General features: G+C 35.0%; 1 protein-coding gene across 4 annotated transcripts; it reads left to right on the forward strand.

The window, feature by feature from the left end:
• The first annotated feature begins 1,362 nt into the window (after positions 1-1,362).
• On the forward strand, positions 1,363-17,283 carry LOC117219169 (transcription factor HES-4). 4 transcript variants are annotated; one of them, XM_033468097.2, is made up of 5 exons: positions 1,363-1,602; positions 3,779-3,885; positions 4,194-4,283; positions 14,578-14,862; positions 16,380-17,283. In XM_033468097.2, the coding sequence occupies exons 2-5, from the start codon at positions 3,832-3,834 to the stop codon at positions 16,707-16,709; spliced, it is 759 nt and encodes a 252-aa protein (XP_033323988.1). In that variant the 5' UTR covers positions 1,363-1,602; positions 3,779-3,831; the 3' UTR covers positions 16,710-17,283. The 4 variants fall into 4 exon arrangements, with proteins under 4 accessions (XP_033323988.1, XP_033323989.1, XP_033323991.1 ...); XM_033468098.2 differs by lacking the exon at positions 1,363-1,602 and adding an exon at positions 4,021-4,129; XM_033468100.2 differs by lacking the exon at positions 1,363-1,602 and adding an exon at positions 4,053-4,129.
• The last annotated feature ends 1,256 nt before the right edge of the window (positions 17,284-18,539 follow it).

Here is an 18,539-nt window from a genome sequence, read left to right on the forward strand (position 1 = left end):
TTACCAATTTGTCTGAGATTCGTTAACCAAACTTCGACGTACATAGTTCTTGTGTAAATTAAAATTATTTTCTACAATTAATTACTTTCTCACAATTAACTTTTCCACCCTCGCTATGATTACAAAATTAATTTGGTAAAACTGATATACAAAAAATCAGTAAAAATTATAACTGACAGTTTCAAGGTAATAACTATTACGAGTGATCTAAGCAGAATTCCTTCACTGATAACTGTTATGAACAATTGAAATAATTCCTCTTCATAGAAATTTGTTACATATAACCAGAATGGAATTGTCTTCGTCATTAATTATTATCACCAATAGAACTATCAATTAATTGCAATCGTTATTCGGAACCAAAAATTAAAATTTAATCATGTGTTTTTTTTATAAACAATTTCTTGCACATTTTACGAATTATAGACCTTCATCGTGAATTTAAATTTTGTTCCTTATTTTGAAATACATTCAAAACATCGATGAAAATAATCGGCACAACGTAAACTCGGCCACGAAAATATTGAAACCTTTTTTTAAAATGGAATAACTTCTTTGAAATTGGACCCAGCAACTTGAATTCTTTTTTAGATGATAGAGGAGCTAGTCTATAGCAATAAATATTGTGTAAAACGTATTTGTATAACAGAGAATTTAAATATCATAGTTTCGTATAATCGAGGTTCTACTGCATTTAAACAATTATTCAATCAAACAATTTAAAACCGTTTGATGTATTTAGCAACTGCTGTATTTAATTCAATTATTATTTACTAATTATAATTTCAGTTTTAATCTCTACCTTAATCTCTATCATTTACAAATCATCTGCTCAGATTACCTTAAACAATTCTAACATTTTCGTAGTTGGAAATAAAGTTCTAGTCTCATGTTATTAGCAATTAGGCATTAATATAAATATCGGCATGCTTAATTTTCCTTTTACGAAATCGTTGTCACGTTAAATGCCGAAAAACAACCCCAAAAATTCCCACAATATCCAAATGTAATTCAATTAATGAAACTGTAATTAAAAAGTTAAAATTTAACATTGTGTTGATAATATTTGAACTATTTCACGTCCTGAACATTCTAGTGGAATTCCGTTTATTCGAATATAATATATTATTACGATAGAAATGAGTTTCGAGAACCGGTGGAAATTTAGTGCCACGAATACGTTTCAATCATTATAGCTACGAAGAAAAATCGTGCAGTTCCTCGGTGAACAGACACTGCGAGAAGACACTGGAGATCGCGAGGTGTATAGGTGGAACACATTCAAAGCATTTAGTGAGATCTGCTTGAGCAGTAGGTTCGGGTAGAGGGTTCGAAGTTGGTGAGGGTAGCCGCTGGTTGAATGGCAGTGGAGGGAGAGTCAGTTTGTCTAGAGACTTCAACGCGTGCGTTTGCTTGTGTAATGTCAGTGAAGCCTGCTCCGCACTGCCATGGTTCGATCACTGACGTTCGCTGTTTACGTGTCAAGAATTCTACGACGTCTACGATGTTCCTCTAATTTCGAATGTTAATTACCGTGCGACGATGTGTTTCTATACATTGCTCTGGACGATCTCCCGCTCCAAAAATGCGTTAATGTGACAGGTGAGAAGCACAATAACTACTTTCTTAAGGATAATCTAGGAAATGTGTGAATTTATGAATTATGGTCGGTGGTCTTACTATGTGTCGATTAAGTATATTTTTCTTGCTCAGATCGCGTGTTGCAACAATTATCAAAATAGAATATATTCTATGCAAACGTTATTTGTTATTTGTGAAATAACATTACTTTATGCCTGAATTACTACATTATTTATGCGAATTACTTTGTGCCTGAATGGACAGATTTTTTTGTATTAGATAAAGAGATTCGTAAATGTACCAGTTTATAGTTCCATGATATTGATTTATTGGCATTTTAACAATTTGATGGTAAGAAGTAAATTAAGTTGGGTAAGCAAGACAGATGACAAAAAGTAACTATTTATTATAGAGATAATTAATTTGTATAGATCTTAATAAAACATACGATTATTTCAATTAATTGTAGCTCATCAATTTCCGTTCAAATGGTACGTGATAAATTTCATACGGGGAATTAAAAGTGATGTTACTGTATTTAGTTATCGAAACTCTTAATTCGTACAATAATAATATAAATTTTTAATAAATTTTTAACAAAGAAGACATATATATATATATATATATGATAACGTATATACGACGTACACGTGTACGTGTATACATCGAAATTAATATATTCCTTAAATATGTGTGCGATTTTTCTTACTTCTTGCAATGAGCTTTTATATCTGATCAACTCATTTTTGTCACAAATGCATAAAATCTACTCGGTCTAGTTGTCACAAATCTCAGAAGGTTCAAGATAATTTCGTCGTTCATTTCTTAAAACCACTGACTTATAAAAATACGTGGATTTTATTTTAGACAGGGTTTCATAAGATCGAGGAAAGAGTCATAATTTTTCTTTCTTTCATTCTTTTTTAATATTACATGTTTTCACTTTTTTAGCTTTAACACACTAAACTTCATAATTATATGTACACCCAACTTATTGTTAGTAACAAAATGTTGTGTACTAACAGTTCATAAGTGTCCTGCTGTATTAATATCCGAACATGTGCCACTAAAATGCAATACGTAGTGTTTATAACAATTCATTTTTATACAGGGTGATCTAGGCAACTGTTTCAGATCATAACTCCGTTATTAATGCATTTACGAAAAAATATCAAAAGAAGAAGATAAATGGCTCGAAAAGCACTGCATCTGAAGGTCCTTACATCTTTTTAACGTGCATCAGTGCACGTGCAATTAACAATTGTATCTCTTCTTTAAATGAAAATGTATCGTGTTATCGTGACAAAAAAATGTCTTTATAACTACATTTAAAGTTTAAATTTTCTGTAATTATTGCTGCATTCTCCAAAATTTATTCTCGAAAACTAATCATTTTTTGGCCATGACATCCTAATCATTTTTTACGTTGAATGAACCGAGGAATCGAACTGTGCATACAATTGTTAATTGCACATGCACTGATGCTTGCATTGATAACGGAGTTATGTCCTGAAACAATTGCGTAGACCACCCTGTATATTAATTGCATTGATTTGTTATAATATAGTATATATTAGCATGCGTAACTAATGTACTGCGGATTTTTAGACAAATATGTATTTTCACTAAATATTTCATGAAAATCTGAAGAAAAAAACTGTCTTGCATCGACTAGAAAATCCCATCCAGAAATCATAGAATAAGCATAGTTAATCTTTATTAATATACACGTTTAATTTGCATTTTATAGACTTGTATGTAGCACATAAATGCCTAAAAATTCCTAAAGTCTAATATTTAAATATGTAATTTTAATAATGACAAAATTATTTTGTCCTTGAACAGCAAATATTTAATTCTACTATTATTCTTTCCATAACTTGAATAATAAAAATAATTTCATAACTATAATCATAATTTGCATTGGCACACGCTCACACAATCTCCATCTGAAATGTGTTCTCGGAATCGGTAAAAAAAAAAGAAAGAAATGTTAAAACAATTGTTTACCGAAATTTTGAAGTTAATTCGGCACGGGGTAAAACAATGCGCGTCATCCTTACATTACACGTAGAAAACTTAAATAGGAAGAACAAACACACGAGAAATACACGTTTCATTTGCACGAAATATGTACACACATTTACGCTCTTTTTGGTTTACGTATCATAGTAATCAAAAATGTATTTACAATTAGGTCCGAAATACAGTTGCTTCCGTTGGTTTTCGTCTACCTTCCCAACTGGTACAATGATGTCATTCAATTATCCTCACCCCGTATCTCGGACATATCAGTATAAAAAGGTGAGTGAAGAGAAGTTCCGATATCGGATAATTAGCTTTCTTCTCCTTGTCTCTGGTTTAACAAGCTGTTTTCTTTTTTGGCGATTTCTATGCATGCTACCTACGACACGAAAATAATGTCTCGACTATAACAAGTACGTATAATTTACGTTCGAAATAAACACCAGGTGAGAATGGAAAGATAACTTTATTATACAGAGGGAGCCACGGCACGTGACCAGAGTAGACTGCGGATTCAAAAAATGTAATTAAATTTAGTCGACTACATCTGTAATACGTAACTGATCCAATCGTTTTGTTTATGTTAGATAACGAAACCACTCCTGGAAAGAAAAAGGCGTGCGCGAATAAATAAGTGTCTCGACGAGTTGAAGAATCTTATGGTGGATGCTTTAGAGGTATTTATCTATTATTATACATATAAATAGTAATTAGTATCATTTCTAATAATTTTACATGAAATAAAACGCTATTGCGTTTCAGTGGATACGAGCGTTCATTTTACTGTACTTTATAAATATTTATGGTTTATATATCATTATAAACCATATAATAATAAAATTATAATATATTATATATAATATACTATAATAATATTATAATGGCCGTATACATATACGTATATATACTATAATATACTATAAACCATAAATATTTTGGTAATATGATTAATGTAATAAATATTGTGCCCAATTAAATTAGTAGAATTCACTTAATAGAGACAATAAACGCGTCTCAAGTTATTAATGAACGTTGTGCGTTTGAAGTTTTGGTTCGAGGAATATTGTTAAATTAAATGAATCGAGTTCATTAATACAGATTTATTTTTATTCAAATTTCCTAAAACCTGTGCATAGGTTGCAAATGTTTAAATGTAGAATAGCAAAATATTTGAATAGTTTTAATCAATCATAGTTGAACTTCGACAAGAACATTGACATCCACGTGAATTTTATACTGACAGCAGTTATTATTAACAAATGAATAGTGCAGCAGTTTTTGTATTGTACGATTATTTAGTTACATCATCGCATTTCTTTCAAAATATACAGTACTAGTCAACGATATAGTGCTTAAAATGTGAAACATTTTCTCGTGACTTTTGTTTTCGTAAAATATTTCATACAAATCTGGATTTATGTAAAAATGTATCTACTGTGTAAAATGTACTTAAAAGAAATTCTTATTACGATCTCTAAATAAGTACGATTCCAGAAAGTACTCGTTTACTTTAAAAACGGAATAACTTTTTCAAAATTGGACCGAACGTCTCGATTTTTAATTAGATGCTAGAGAGACCCCAGTTTACAAGGCAATGCCTAAGAAGAATTTCGCAAAAATTGCGATTGGTAGGAATGTCAAAAAGAAAAAGCGAAGAAATTGTGTTTTTAACCTGTTTTATGTGAGGCTGGAACAAAAAATTTGAACAACGCATTTCATAGATCTCGTTGACTGTAAGAAATCTGCCGATTCTTACATCTTTCAATTTCAATACAATAATTTCTCCCCTAATTCGCGCTCAGATTGCGAAAAAAAAGAAAAGAGGAGCCTTGCATCTCGTTTTAGGCTGGAATAATCGCATCTCCTCTTCCCAAATTGTCCATTTTTGTGCGCAATCTGAGCGCGAATTAGGGAGAAATTACTGTACTTGCAATATAATTTCAACGATTACTTTAGACGATTATTTAGAACGCGTCGTTTACATTTTCAATATAGGTATTATTCTATTGTTACTCGGATCAATTGAAATTTTTGCAAAATCGTTTTTCGACGTTGCACCGTAAACTCACTCCTTTAGCATCTGAAAAAGTTTCAAGTCGACGGTCCGATTTCAAGAAAGTTGTTCCGTTTTTAAATGCTTCTCGAATACTTTTTGTAGCAATTGTGTATTTGATCGAAACGATGAAATTGTTAACACAAACAGCACAAACAGGTCGGACGTGCGAACACGTGCCACAATTCCATCGATCAGATGAAAGAAACAGTGAAGGAAGCCGCACGGTTTCTTGCTCGACTTACAGACCGCACGATGCCGCGTTTGCCCCCCTGTAATTTTATGAATTACTCGCAACAGGAAACGCATTCTCCGACTGCAACTACGCGTGCAATCGATTCTATGTTTAAATATTCCTAGAGCGTGGGAACTGTTGCGAAAGTGTCAAGTAAACACGCGACTACACTGCAGTTACCGAGCTGCGGCGATCGTAATCGTTCGGATCGCTTTCATTAAATTAATATGTAACGCATGCGCATGCATAAGTGTCTCTTGTAAATGCAATAAGACTAAATCATCGAGAAAATGGCTTATGTTTTTATTCATGATGAAAGCACCCGTAACCGAAGTCGAGGAAATATTGAAAATTGAATACTTTGTATCGAAGTTTTGCTGGCGGTGCATCGTATTTGCCAGCCTCTTTCTTCCAGTATTTACAATTATTAGTCATAGTCACTATTCTATAACTAATTAGCGCTAATTCCAGATGGTAATTATTACGGAGGAGATACGCTTCAATCAATAGTGGCGAATAAAATATTCTTTCGAACAAGCAAATAGGACGTTTATATGAGGAAAAGTTTTGCTAATTGTTCAAACGATAATAAACACTAATTGCTGTCGGTATCGAAATGTAGTTGTCGGTTTAATTTACATAAATTTTATGTAAGTATTATTTGTGAAATTTTGCTTAATTATTTCTTCTCAGTTTCCAAAATATTAAATTAATCTCTACGTCCATTTTCGAATTGTAAAGCCGGAAACTCTAAAATAATCGTTAAAAAAAATTTCGAAACTACTGTTTTAAATCATTCGAATGAAGCGCGGTACACGATGCATTATTAAATTTTTTATCAGTACCGGAGTAATGACCTGAAATAATGAAATGAAAATTATGATTTCCTGTTTTATGGATGCTTTTAATCAGGCCAGGGGAAAATAGATTTTTTAAATAATAAATGGACTATAAATTATATTTTCTCATGTAATCAAGTTTCTTTTGTCTAATCATGTAATACAGAATGGCAAATAAACATTTTTGAAATAGTAATTACATATGAATATTACGTAGTTAAATATATTTGAAAATGCTATTTCCGTATGTAACTACTACATTTCAAGGAAAATTTGTTTACCAAATTATGTATTACACATGAGAAGATAGAAATACTATTTTTCAAAAATCTGTTTTTTCCCAACCCTGCTTTTAATCCTGATTTCTGCCCTCTGTTGGCAAGTCGTGGAACTACCACGTTCTTTACCATTTCTTTACCATCAAAAGATTTGTCTTAGAAAATTGCTGTGGTCACAGACTTATGATCCGTACAAACATTACACATCTTATTGGGCCTTTCTGTCTCAGTTGAGGGGGGGGGGGGGCTTATTGGGGCCCTTACCATTTCGTGTTGTGCTCAGCGCAATACGATAGTTCACAAAACATAGACACGTTAGCAAGAAGCGAATATCCTATATATTTCATTTCTACTACGAGTGCTGCATATTATTTGGAGGCAATAAATGCATGCGACACAAACATTTAAATATTAGAAATAATACTCATGAAACACATGTACTGTAGAAATATGATATAAGGTGTAATTATTTTAATGGACAATTGAGCAATTATTTTTACTAATTAGATAATTAGTAATGGTTCACACATAGCAATAGTTTTGTTTTGCAGATAGGTATTTACAATGTTAATTTTATAAACTTTACAGTGCTAGCATTGCAAAAGAAGGCATTGCATGCAATGCTTGCGTGGATTTTAATTCTGTGACATAGAGTTGTTACAAAAGTAATTTAGGTTTTTTTGTAAGCTATCTATTTAGTAAACCGAGATTACATTTGCAACAACATAGAGACGACGTTTGTACTTGAAAATTCAGAACAGATTGCACAACAGATATCGTATCTATAATTATAACAAAATATTATTTAATGTTATTTGCGTAGTAGAGGTTTATATGTTATTAGTTATGAAAGCGTTATTTATTAAGGCTTTACAGTAATTTCGCTCATATTGCTCCTCAGCTTGGAACGTTTTTTTATTCCCATTTAAATCGTTTACTTCATAGCAGAGCTGAGGAAAAATAGATTTTCGGAATAGTAAGTAGACAAATAGACTATAAATATTTTTATCTTCTCATGTAATATAGAATTTGGAAATTTTTGAAATATTTTAGTTACACATGGTTATTACGTACTTAAATATATTTGAAATGTTATTTCCATACGTATAACTACTATTTCAAAAACAGTTTATTAGTCAAATTCTGTATTACATAGAAAGATAAAATTATTTATAATCTACTTACTGTTTAAAAAATCTATTTTTTTCTCCAGTCCTGCTTCACAGCCATTAGCTCGATGTAATTATCGATTTCGAATCTGTTATAGAATGATCGAGTTTTCTTTCAATTTATAACTGATCGGAAATCGAAAATTACATTGATTGCCCGAGTCTCACCACGTGGAGGTTGCCGTGACTGGAGACCCGAAGAGGAGTTAGAACGAAGCAAGAATTCGTTATAGCTCCCTTTCTTACAACAACAAGTTTTGCTTACTAACTAAGACCTTAATAAATAACGACTTAATAAATGACGCCTTAATAAATGACGCCTTAATAAATAACGATTTGATAAATAACGACTTAATAAATAATGACTTAATAAATAATGCCTTAATAAATAACGCCTTACTAAATAACGACTTAATAAATAAGTAAGTAAATAAATAATCTCACACGTTTAATTATGTGCGTCATCCCTCGATGATATCCCTCGATGAAAATCTAACAAGACCATGCCTTCAATTAAATTGGTGGCACCCTTCTTCCATTATTTCGTTTGCATAAAAATCTGAAATAGACTAAACACACTATCGTCGGCATTAGCATTAATACCTTTTCAAAAATTTGAAAAAGAAGCTCTTTGTAATTCTAAAAATGGTTGTTACATACCTATTATCAAAAGATCTTGTTGTCGTTAGTTCTAAAAATATTAAATATTTATTAAGAAGTGGATTTTTTCAAACCTCACACTGGTTTTCAACCCGCTAGGCGACTAAGTAAGGCTCAATCTGTGACCTGTAGAGAGAGAGTGTGTGCTTGGATTGACATCTGAAAAAAAAAAAAGAGCAGACACATTCGATAAATGGTGGTCCACTCGATACATATTCCAAACAAACGCGCGAGTGGACCGTGTTCTTGCGCAACACTATTTTAAGAAATAGACAAGCAAACGCGAGCAGTGCATTCACTATCGCGACGCTAATTTATTTCATTGAAAATGGAAAACTCCCGTGCACTTTCATTTTTGTTGCACAACACGAAATGGAAACCGCGACTCTAAATTAAAACGCGATGAACCGTTGAATTTATAGTGGATTATCTTCCCTGCATACTTTTATAATCGTAATTTCATTCTAATTTCATCGAACAATTTCATTGCGATGCCGAGCAGGAAGATTACAATTATATTTTGCACGCAGAGAGGAGATCGAAGACAAAGGGGTAAAGAAACGCGGACTTATTTTTCGCGACGCTAATCTACAAGATTTAGAGTTCAAAACCTCAACAGCAACGCGAGCAGTGCATTGATAATTTCGATGTTAATTTGTTCTATTCGAAATTGTAAACTCCCGCGCACTTTGATCTGTTTCCACGCAACGCTAAAAGGAATCGACGGCGATTGTACGATGATGCAGCGATCTTTGGAACGGCTACTCGCAGTGCGGCATTTAATTCGCAACTCTAACACAACGTGTTAACAATTTTCGCGACGCTAAGACAACGCGTAGAAGAATCTTTGCAACACTATTTTTTCGAGATAGCCTAGCGACAAGGGCTGCCCCCAGCACCTTGGAATCCACCCCGGATTCCTACGCTACGCACCACCCACCCACCTGGACGTCGTAACGCCAGGACGGATGCGCCCCTTCATCCAGAACGGTGGTTCCGGCCCGCGGAATGAAAATTCTACGAGCCGGCCGCCCCGGATATAGACCGAGGTCTAGTAACGCTGTCTTTTTTACACAGAGATGGTATTTTATGGTCTTATGCTGCGAGGTCCGGTACCTCCAACTATCTCGTTTATAAAAACACGTTTACAATCGCTATGCTAAACTCAACCGTTGTTACATCGTCTCGCGACTCTAAAGAAACATCGCGAATGCCACACTGCGAAGGGTTGCAGCTGCAGCATGGGCTCTGAAAGACGAACGAAACTACTGGCAACGCGATTATTCTCGCAACGCTAACTTTGAAATCGATTCAAAGACAAGCCGCGATAATTCGTTTCGAGATGTTATAATGCAAAAATCGCGATGTGCCCATCCGAGCTGTTGTTGGGACCTCGTCCATTGTTGCAGCTGCAGCGTGGGCGTCTGAAATGTCGGAAGGCAAACTATTGCAACGCGATTGTTTCGTCGCAACGCTAATACAACGAACATAAATCCAAAAGATTAATTTAATTTCTAAAAAGAACGAGTCTGTGGACTTTGAAAAATCTAAGAGAATTGCTAAGTCGAAACGCGATTAGTTCGCAACGCTATATTCGAAGCTACTGTACTTCATAATACAAAGAAAAATCGCGACCATTTTATTCGCAACGCTAACTTCGATTTCTGTTCAAAATTAACTAAAGCAACGCGTGTGATCATTTCGCAACGCACAAGTCGCGGACGTGCCCAACTGAGCTGTTGTTGGGGCAGCGAGGCCTGCCCTTTGTTGCAGTCGCAGCATGGGCGTCTTAAAAGTCGAAAAGCAAACTATTGCAACGCGATTATGTTAACGCAACGCTAATTCAATGAACAGAGATCCAAAGACTGCTTTCCGGAAGCTTAAAGTGGACTTTAAAAATCTCGAGAATTTATTTTTTAATTTATCTCTGCGAGGTCGTATTTATTCGCAACGCTATATTTAGAGCTACTGTGCCCAACAATCAAGATGAAATCGTGATTATTTCATTCGCAACCCTACACTCTAAACAATCAATTTCAAAACCAATGGAAGTCGCGACTATTTTTTACTGACAACGCTCATTTTTGTCTCTGCTCAAAATCAATTAAAGCAACACGTGATTATTTCGCAACGCTATTGCAAGTCGCGGACGTGCCCTTCTGCGCTGATCGTTGGGGCGGCGAGGCCTGCCCATATTCAACTACGATACTACTGCTACAACTACTACTTCTACAAACGAGTACAGTGACAAAGTGGCAACGACAATAAATTGGCCTCTCTCGACAGTTTGTCGGAGAGGTCTCTTCGGCATTTATAGCCTCTTCTTTTCTTCGGCGATACGCCTGCTGAACCTAGAACCTTACACGTGCTCCGCAGCTAGTAGAAGATCAACGAATTCCGAGACAAAATAACAAAGTCTCGAAAAAAGTCGATAATCCTGCTGGTCCAATGGAGCCGGTATCGTTTCGTTTCGAAAACCCTAATTCCCGCGCGTTCGCGTTCGCGACCGCGGAAGCTAAGAGAATTCTCGAAGGATCGATTTCGAGCCGTTATCGAACGTCATGCACCGTTTGAATCAACTTCGAATCGAATCCTTCGAGCCCTACCGGTGGCCGACTATCGTGCGATTCGCGGCCTACCCGAAAAGAGAACGATAGTCAGCCCCAGCGCTACCTAACAATTCACACACTCCGTTAAAGCAAGTTACCTATCCTGCCTAATGCTATATTTAAAAAATAGCAAAGCGATCGTACCAACACATTCACTCCACGGTTCTCACTCATACGTTGAGGTGCTGTTTCCTACACGGAGAACGTCCCGGGACGCCTCTGGCACTCCAACATAATCATTCATTCCCATTCTAAGGTACACGTTAGTTCCTGAAATCGACTGACAATGGTAGCGATCATTGCGATTTAATCAAATTCTAATCGAAAGTTACTTTCCCGGACGAGATTCTAATTGACAAGTAATACTGGTCATTCTAGAATAAATACCATTTCGGTAGAGTTGAATTTATCAAGACTCTTGTGAGCTTTTATTAATTCATTTCATCCCATAAGAATAGAAAATGAACATTCTGTGCACACATATTCCATACCGATCCACGTTGCATGACACGAATCGTGTACATAGAATATATTCGATTTGAACTAGTTTCGATTTCAAAAAACGACGCAAAATCCACTGCCTAGCCACACACACACATACACAAGTGGAAATTACGTCGTGCACGATATGTTTGTCATTGTCAGTCACTATTATTATTAAATACCGTTCCATGTGCCATTGCTCGCACCCTACCGAGTAACGCTTGGATACTAGGAAGGATTCGAGCAACGAACATGGAACCTCGGATCTCTGAAAATCCTAACTAAAAAGAGTAGTTAGTTCCTCGGGTTAAGATTCTTCCAATTCATTGAAAAATGTGTCTACTTAGTAATAATTTCATAACAATAATTTCAAATACATTTAATAAGAATTTTCGTAACGAATAAGAAACTCTATTATTTCAGATTTTAATAAAATACGATTTACACCTACCGCGAAACGTCTTTTTACACGTGATCTCTAATGTAATTAGGCGGAACAAAGTTATTCGATACGTTGGTGCAGCAAATGCACCAACATAATTTTTCTAACATTCGTATTATAATAATCGGGTATTGTAAAAGATTAATTTTTTGGCAGTTTCGAAATAAAATCATTCGAACCTGAAACAATCGCAGAAAATCGCGACATATAAAAAGACCCTACCTAACTAGGAAACAGATTACCACTCAAAGGATTGCCGGGCAATCCTTTGGTCACTGTACTCGTCAAAAATTTCTACATTTTCTACGTAATAAAAAAAGAAATAGTATTCCGAATATTCACTTACTACTTGGTGGGAGGAGGGAGCTGCGTTAGAGTCCTGGAACAGAAAGAAAAGCACAGAGATATTAAAATACGTCCAACATAGTTTGTAAAATTATTCTACTTACATCCCTTCCTCCTTGACGAAGCCCGACTGTGTTGCCTCTCGATCTCAGCAATCCACATAGTCTCCAGATCTGTAACAATAGTAAGAAATTCGATTAAATTCAGTCGCTATTAAACGTGAAAATAGATTATGTATTATAGGTCATAGATTTTTTATGAGGTGATAAAGATAACACTTAGATCGGCACCTCCTCGACGAAGCCCGATCGCGTTGCTTCACGATCTCTGACTCGCATGTGATTTCAAGATCTGTAACAATAACACGAAATTCGATTAAATTCAATCGCAAGACAGTGTAAAAATAATGAATGAATAAAGATAGGACTACGACGTACCACGTGGCGATGTTTGTTGACGTGGTGATTCTTTCTTTCGTAGATTTCAAGGAAAATTCATGAAGAGGTCAGCCAAAAACCCACCCAAATACGATAACCAAAGCCCACGATTAAATGCTCCAAAATATACGTGACGGATTTTCAAACAAAATTCACCTTGGCCGATACAAGGAATCTACGACGAAAATCGCGATATCAAACGCGATCTGAAGCGCGATCTCAAATGCGATCTCAAGCGCGATCTGAAGCGCGATCTGAAGCGCGATCTCAAATGCGATCTCAAGCGCGATCTGAAGCGCGATCTGAAGCGCGATCTGAAGCGCGATCTCAAATGCGATCTCAAGCGCGATCTGAAGCGCGATCTGAAGCGCGTTCTCAAGCACGATCTAAAGTACGATCTGAAGCATGATCTCAAGCGCGATCGACTCGGCTTCGCTCAGCACGGCACGACTTTGCTCAGGTCGGCTTTGCTCGCTTGGTTTTGCATCGACTAGGTCAGCTCGGCTCGGCTTCGCTCAGCTCGAGTCGAACAAAATATCTTATCGAGAAGAAGCGATCAGAAGCGAATATCACTATGGATTGCGTTAAACGCGGTTCATCCTTGTTGAACGTCTGTATGCCTTTTACGACTCATGGGCCCGATCCCAAATGCGATCTCAAACGCAATTTCAAACGCGATCTTAAACGCAATCTCAAGTGCGAAATATCCCAATAACCGAATATCCAAATGACTGAATATTCCAACGGCCAGATGTACCAGCTAAATATTTCAACGATATGTAGTACCCCAAGAATAGACTTTTCCGAACGCCGATTGTTCCAGAGTTTAGGACGACTGACCGAAAATATCGCGGACCCACCCTTCCTGATCCGAGGCTGCCGCGCAAATGATTTCACAAATGTTGAACTCGCGGTCATGGCCCGCGGTCCCCGCGCCCCACTCCTTCGACAGGGCGACGCGTAATTAAACTCTGCCCTTCGAGATACCATATTATGTTTTCGAAATCCTGGTGACGCATTATAACCGCGCCGAGTTAATTAGGGTAGCGGGCGGCCTCGAGTCAGCGCGAAGAATACAACAATAACGATTTTTTCTTGAGGCAGGTCGAAACCCGCTGCTCGTTTACGACTCAAGCGCGATATTAAGCTTCTTAGATTTCGAAGAAAATTCGTGTAACTGTCAACCGAATGCGATAACCGAAGCCCACGATTAAATTCTCTGAAATATACGCAACGGATTCTCAAACAAATTTAACCTTGGCCGCTGTAACGAATTTGCGACAAAAATTGCGACGACATCTGCGACGCAGTTCGCACGAGTGTTAGCAAGGAAACTCGTGACGATGTATGATACAGAATTTTCCAGGAAAATCTGAGCTTTAGAGGTCGGTTCAATTTTCGACAATTTTTCTTATTTGCAGACCGAAGGAGAGGACATTAGCAAACTGGAAAAGGCGGATATCCTGGAGCTAACAGTTCGCCATTTACAAAAACTGCAGTCCTTACAAGGTCTGCATTCTTTCGGATTGTCGAGCACCGTTGCCAAGAACGACGAGATCTCTGCCGAAAGCCGATGGTTGTCTGGTTTCGGGCACTGTGCAGCCGAGGCGTACAGATTTCTCTCAGCCCTTTCGAATGAAGGTGCGGAAAAGTTAGCAAGATACTTGACAGCTGGTCTTCAAAAGAACCGGCCAACGAATTTATCGGTAATTATTTCACGGGATATTAAATTAAACAGCACACAGCGAAGGTTTCTCGATGCACAGTTATCGATTTGAAACACATACAGTGATCACGAAATGTTGGTACATCTTTTAAAACGGAATTAATTTCTTCGAATTGGAACAGATCGCTTAAATTTTTTCGAAATGCTGTTGCGAAAGGTTATTGTCCGATAGCAGAAACAATTCGGCGTTATCAAAATCGTCTTGAAAATAAATGTAAGAAAGTATGGGATGTGTTGATGTGATGCTTAATCTCAAGGCTTTGGCTGTGTGGGGTTCTAACTAGAGTGGCACACAAAAGTGTTCGTACACCTTTTAAAGCGGAATAAATTTTTCAAAATTGAACTAAATGACTTGATTTTTTTGTTTAGATAATAGAGCGACTAGTCCACTAGCGATGGTTGAAAAGCTTTTCTTTTTATTTTGCTATTGCTTGGAATGAAAACAAAAAATTAAAAATCCTCGTTTTTTAACTTTTTAATCTGAGCCAATAACGAAAGTTTAAAAAAATGCCTTTTGTAGATCTCGCTAACTTATATGCGTGCTGAAAATTGAATCGAAATCGGTTGACCTAGAATCGAACTACAGGCATTGAAGGATTTAAAAAACTGCTGATTTCTTCCACTTTTTAGCCAAAATCGTGATAAAACTGTAACTCGTAAGGACGTTAACCGATTTCGATAAAATTTTCAACATGCATATAATTTACCGAGATTTACAAAAGATATTTTTTAAATTTTCGTTATAGGCTCAGATAAAAAAGTTAAAAAGCGAGAGATTTTTATTTTTTTGTCATTCCAAGTAATAGCAAAATTTAAAAAAAAAAAGCGTTTCAATCATCGTCTAGTAGACTAGTCCGTCAATCATGCAAAAAAAAATTCAAGGCATTTAGTTCAGTTTTGAAAAATTTATTGTGTTTTAAAAGGTGTACAAACACTTTTATGGACCACTGTATGTAACAATCGAGAGCCAGTGTTCCTTTAATCTTAAACCCGTTTCCAATAGCTAATTCACTAGACAAAGTTAACATTTTCTTTTTACATTTCAATCACTTGGAATAACAAAAAAAAAAAATAAGAAAACTCACTGATTGAGAAGCCTCGCTAATTTATTGAACATGCTGAAAGTTTTATCGGTCGGAAATTTCGGAAATCGTGGAAACCAAAAAATGTGAATGAAAGACAACGTTAAACAGCATTGTTTAAATTTTAATATGCACAAAAGATCGATAAACATAGAGCTAAGATATTCGAAGCTGAGTTTTCATCTGTAATCTATGAAATCGACAGAATCTATACACATAATTTTTATTACTATAATGGTGGACCATCAGATCCATTTATTAATACGATATATTTGTTTCATACAGGAAGTAATTGCGACTATATATAACAGTACAAACGATTATATTATTACATTATAATTACATTATATTATAATTATACATATTATTATAATAATTGTAGAATTTTTCAAGCATAGTTTTCCTATTGTTTCAGTTGAAATCGAGTCCGTTACCAGCTGTACCAGGAACATCTACTGAAAATGGTATAATTCAAGACACCAATGTAACATCTTCCGATCAAAATACAGCAATCAACTGTGAGACTAAACAGAACGGAGTTGTGCCCAGTGTTCCGGTTCAATGTAACACAATGATTAATGTTAACAACAGTAAAAAATTAACTTCAGACAGTGTTCTTAATACGAAAGAGCTGAGGTATCAACGTACATTAGACAAGATTAAAGTGGAACATAAAGATGAGGATGAAGAAGAAATTGACGTAGAACACGTTGATAAGCAAGATCCTATGTGGCGGCCTTGGTAGTTTTTATAGAATAGTATATTTGATAGTATTGTGTATGTGATTTTAATTGCATAAGAAATTATGTAGTATGTAAGACAATAGCTTTAATTTAAATTAAATTCACACATAACCAAACATGGAAACATATAATTTATACAATATGTCATCTAACTAATGAAGAAACCTAAAAAATCATATTCCTAAAAATATTCTGAAACAAATAATATTGTAAACTCATTATATTTTGCGACATATTGTGATTCAAATTCTTAGTACTTAATATTTTGTATATTTCGACATAATAATGCAGAATACTTTAATTTTTCTTGATATAAATTCAAATATATTAAATAATTCATTATGTAAAATGATATTCAATATATCAATGTTTAAAAGTCATGTAAACACGTATACAGTTAAAATAAATTATAGTAAACAAATAATTTCTATATGTTTCCCATGTATTTAAAACATTGAAATGTATAAGTACCCGTTATTATATCATTTTTAAATTATAAAATAAACAATCAGAATAAAATAATTAGAAAAGAAACAGAACATGCCAACGTAGAATAAAAGTATGCAGTTCACGATTTTCTTGTCTTTGTTACTCATTTTGCTTATACACTCCGCAACAAAATGATAAGGACACCCCCTCCGAGTTTTTCAAGATATGTGGTGTATTTAAGTATTTATTAACCGCTACACTGTAAAGTGGTAAACAATTCGTAATAACCCTTTGCGGTCATATAACCATACTGATCTTGACACCTATGTATAAACTTAATACGACCGCAAAGGGTTAATTGCAAAACGTTGGTATTGCATAATAGTGTCTATAAATTGTTCTGATGTTTCACAAACTTCTGTAAGCAAAAAGCACAAAATCATGCGAGTGTACATTGTGATCTTCTCTTATGGAGTGACCCCTCTGTAGTGGCAACCCAACCAACAGACGTGATTTCTGCCTAGATTTTTGCAAGGTGCATACGATATAATATTTTATATTTCATTTATTATATCACGATTTTATATCTATTTGGAATGAAGTAATATTATTTTCAACGAATTTATTTTTTCGTTTAATTATAATATAAATATTTTCAACGAAATATTAATAATAAATATAGAGACGTCATTTACAAATGATAAATTTACAATCTCTTGCATACGATCTATAGCATCTCTTTTAGAGATGTCCTACACATTGTTCACACTTTATAAAATATTAATTTGACATAATATAAAATTTAATTTTTATGAAACGCGTCGTAATACATATGAGGTATAGAAAATACTCGATTCTTACTAAGAAGCTGAATTTTCTGAAATATCGGTAACGCGACGAGTGCGATACGAAACTGATAATGCAACACTAGCGCCCCATTTTTGTGAGCAGAAACGGTCGCACATGTAACGAATATGTATAAAAAATATGCATAAAAAAGAGGAGATCTCACAAATAGGATTGGATAATTCTAATGGATTATGAATAGAATCCATTAGTATTATCCAATCTGATTTGTCAAGTCTTTCCTTTACCACTCTACAGCACATTCCTAATTTTTTGTCACGTAATATATTGTCGTGACTAGTTTCGAATACATATACCAACGTGATATGAATTCATTAGGTTATTGTTATGTTGTTGGGGTCATGATTTCAAACAATCTTTTTTCTCGGAAATATTTAGCTGACTGTTACCGTTACATAAAATCTGTGTATTCATATCTTTTATAATATGGCGTCAAGGTTGGGGTCCTTGTTTATTTGTTTCCTGTAACACACAGTAGGCTACAGAGCCTATTTTAGCATGATTTCAAGACAAAGACCATATTATATCATATTATA

This window comes from Megalopta genalis, chromosome 12, assembly GCF_051020955.1.
Source record: "Megalopta genalis isolate 19385.01 chromosome 12, iyMegGena1_principal, whole genome shotgun sequence".
NCBI lineage: Eukaryota > Metazoa > Arthropoda > Insecta > Hymenoptera > Halictidae > Megalopta > Megalopta genalis.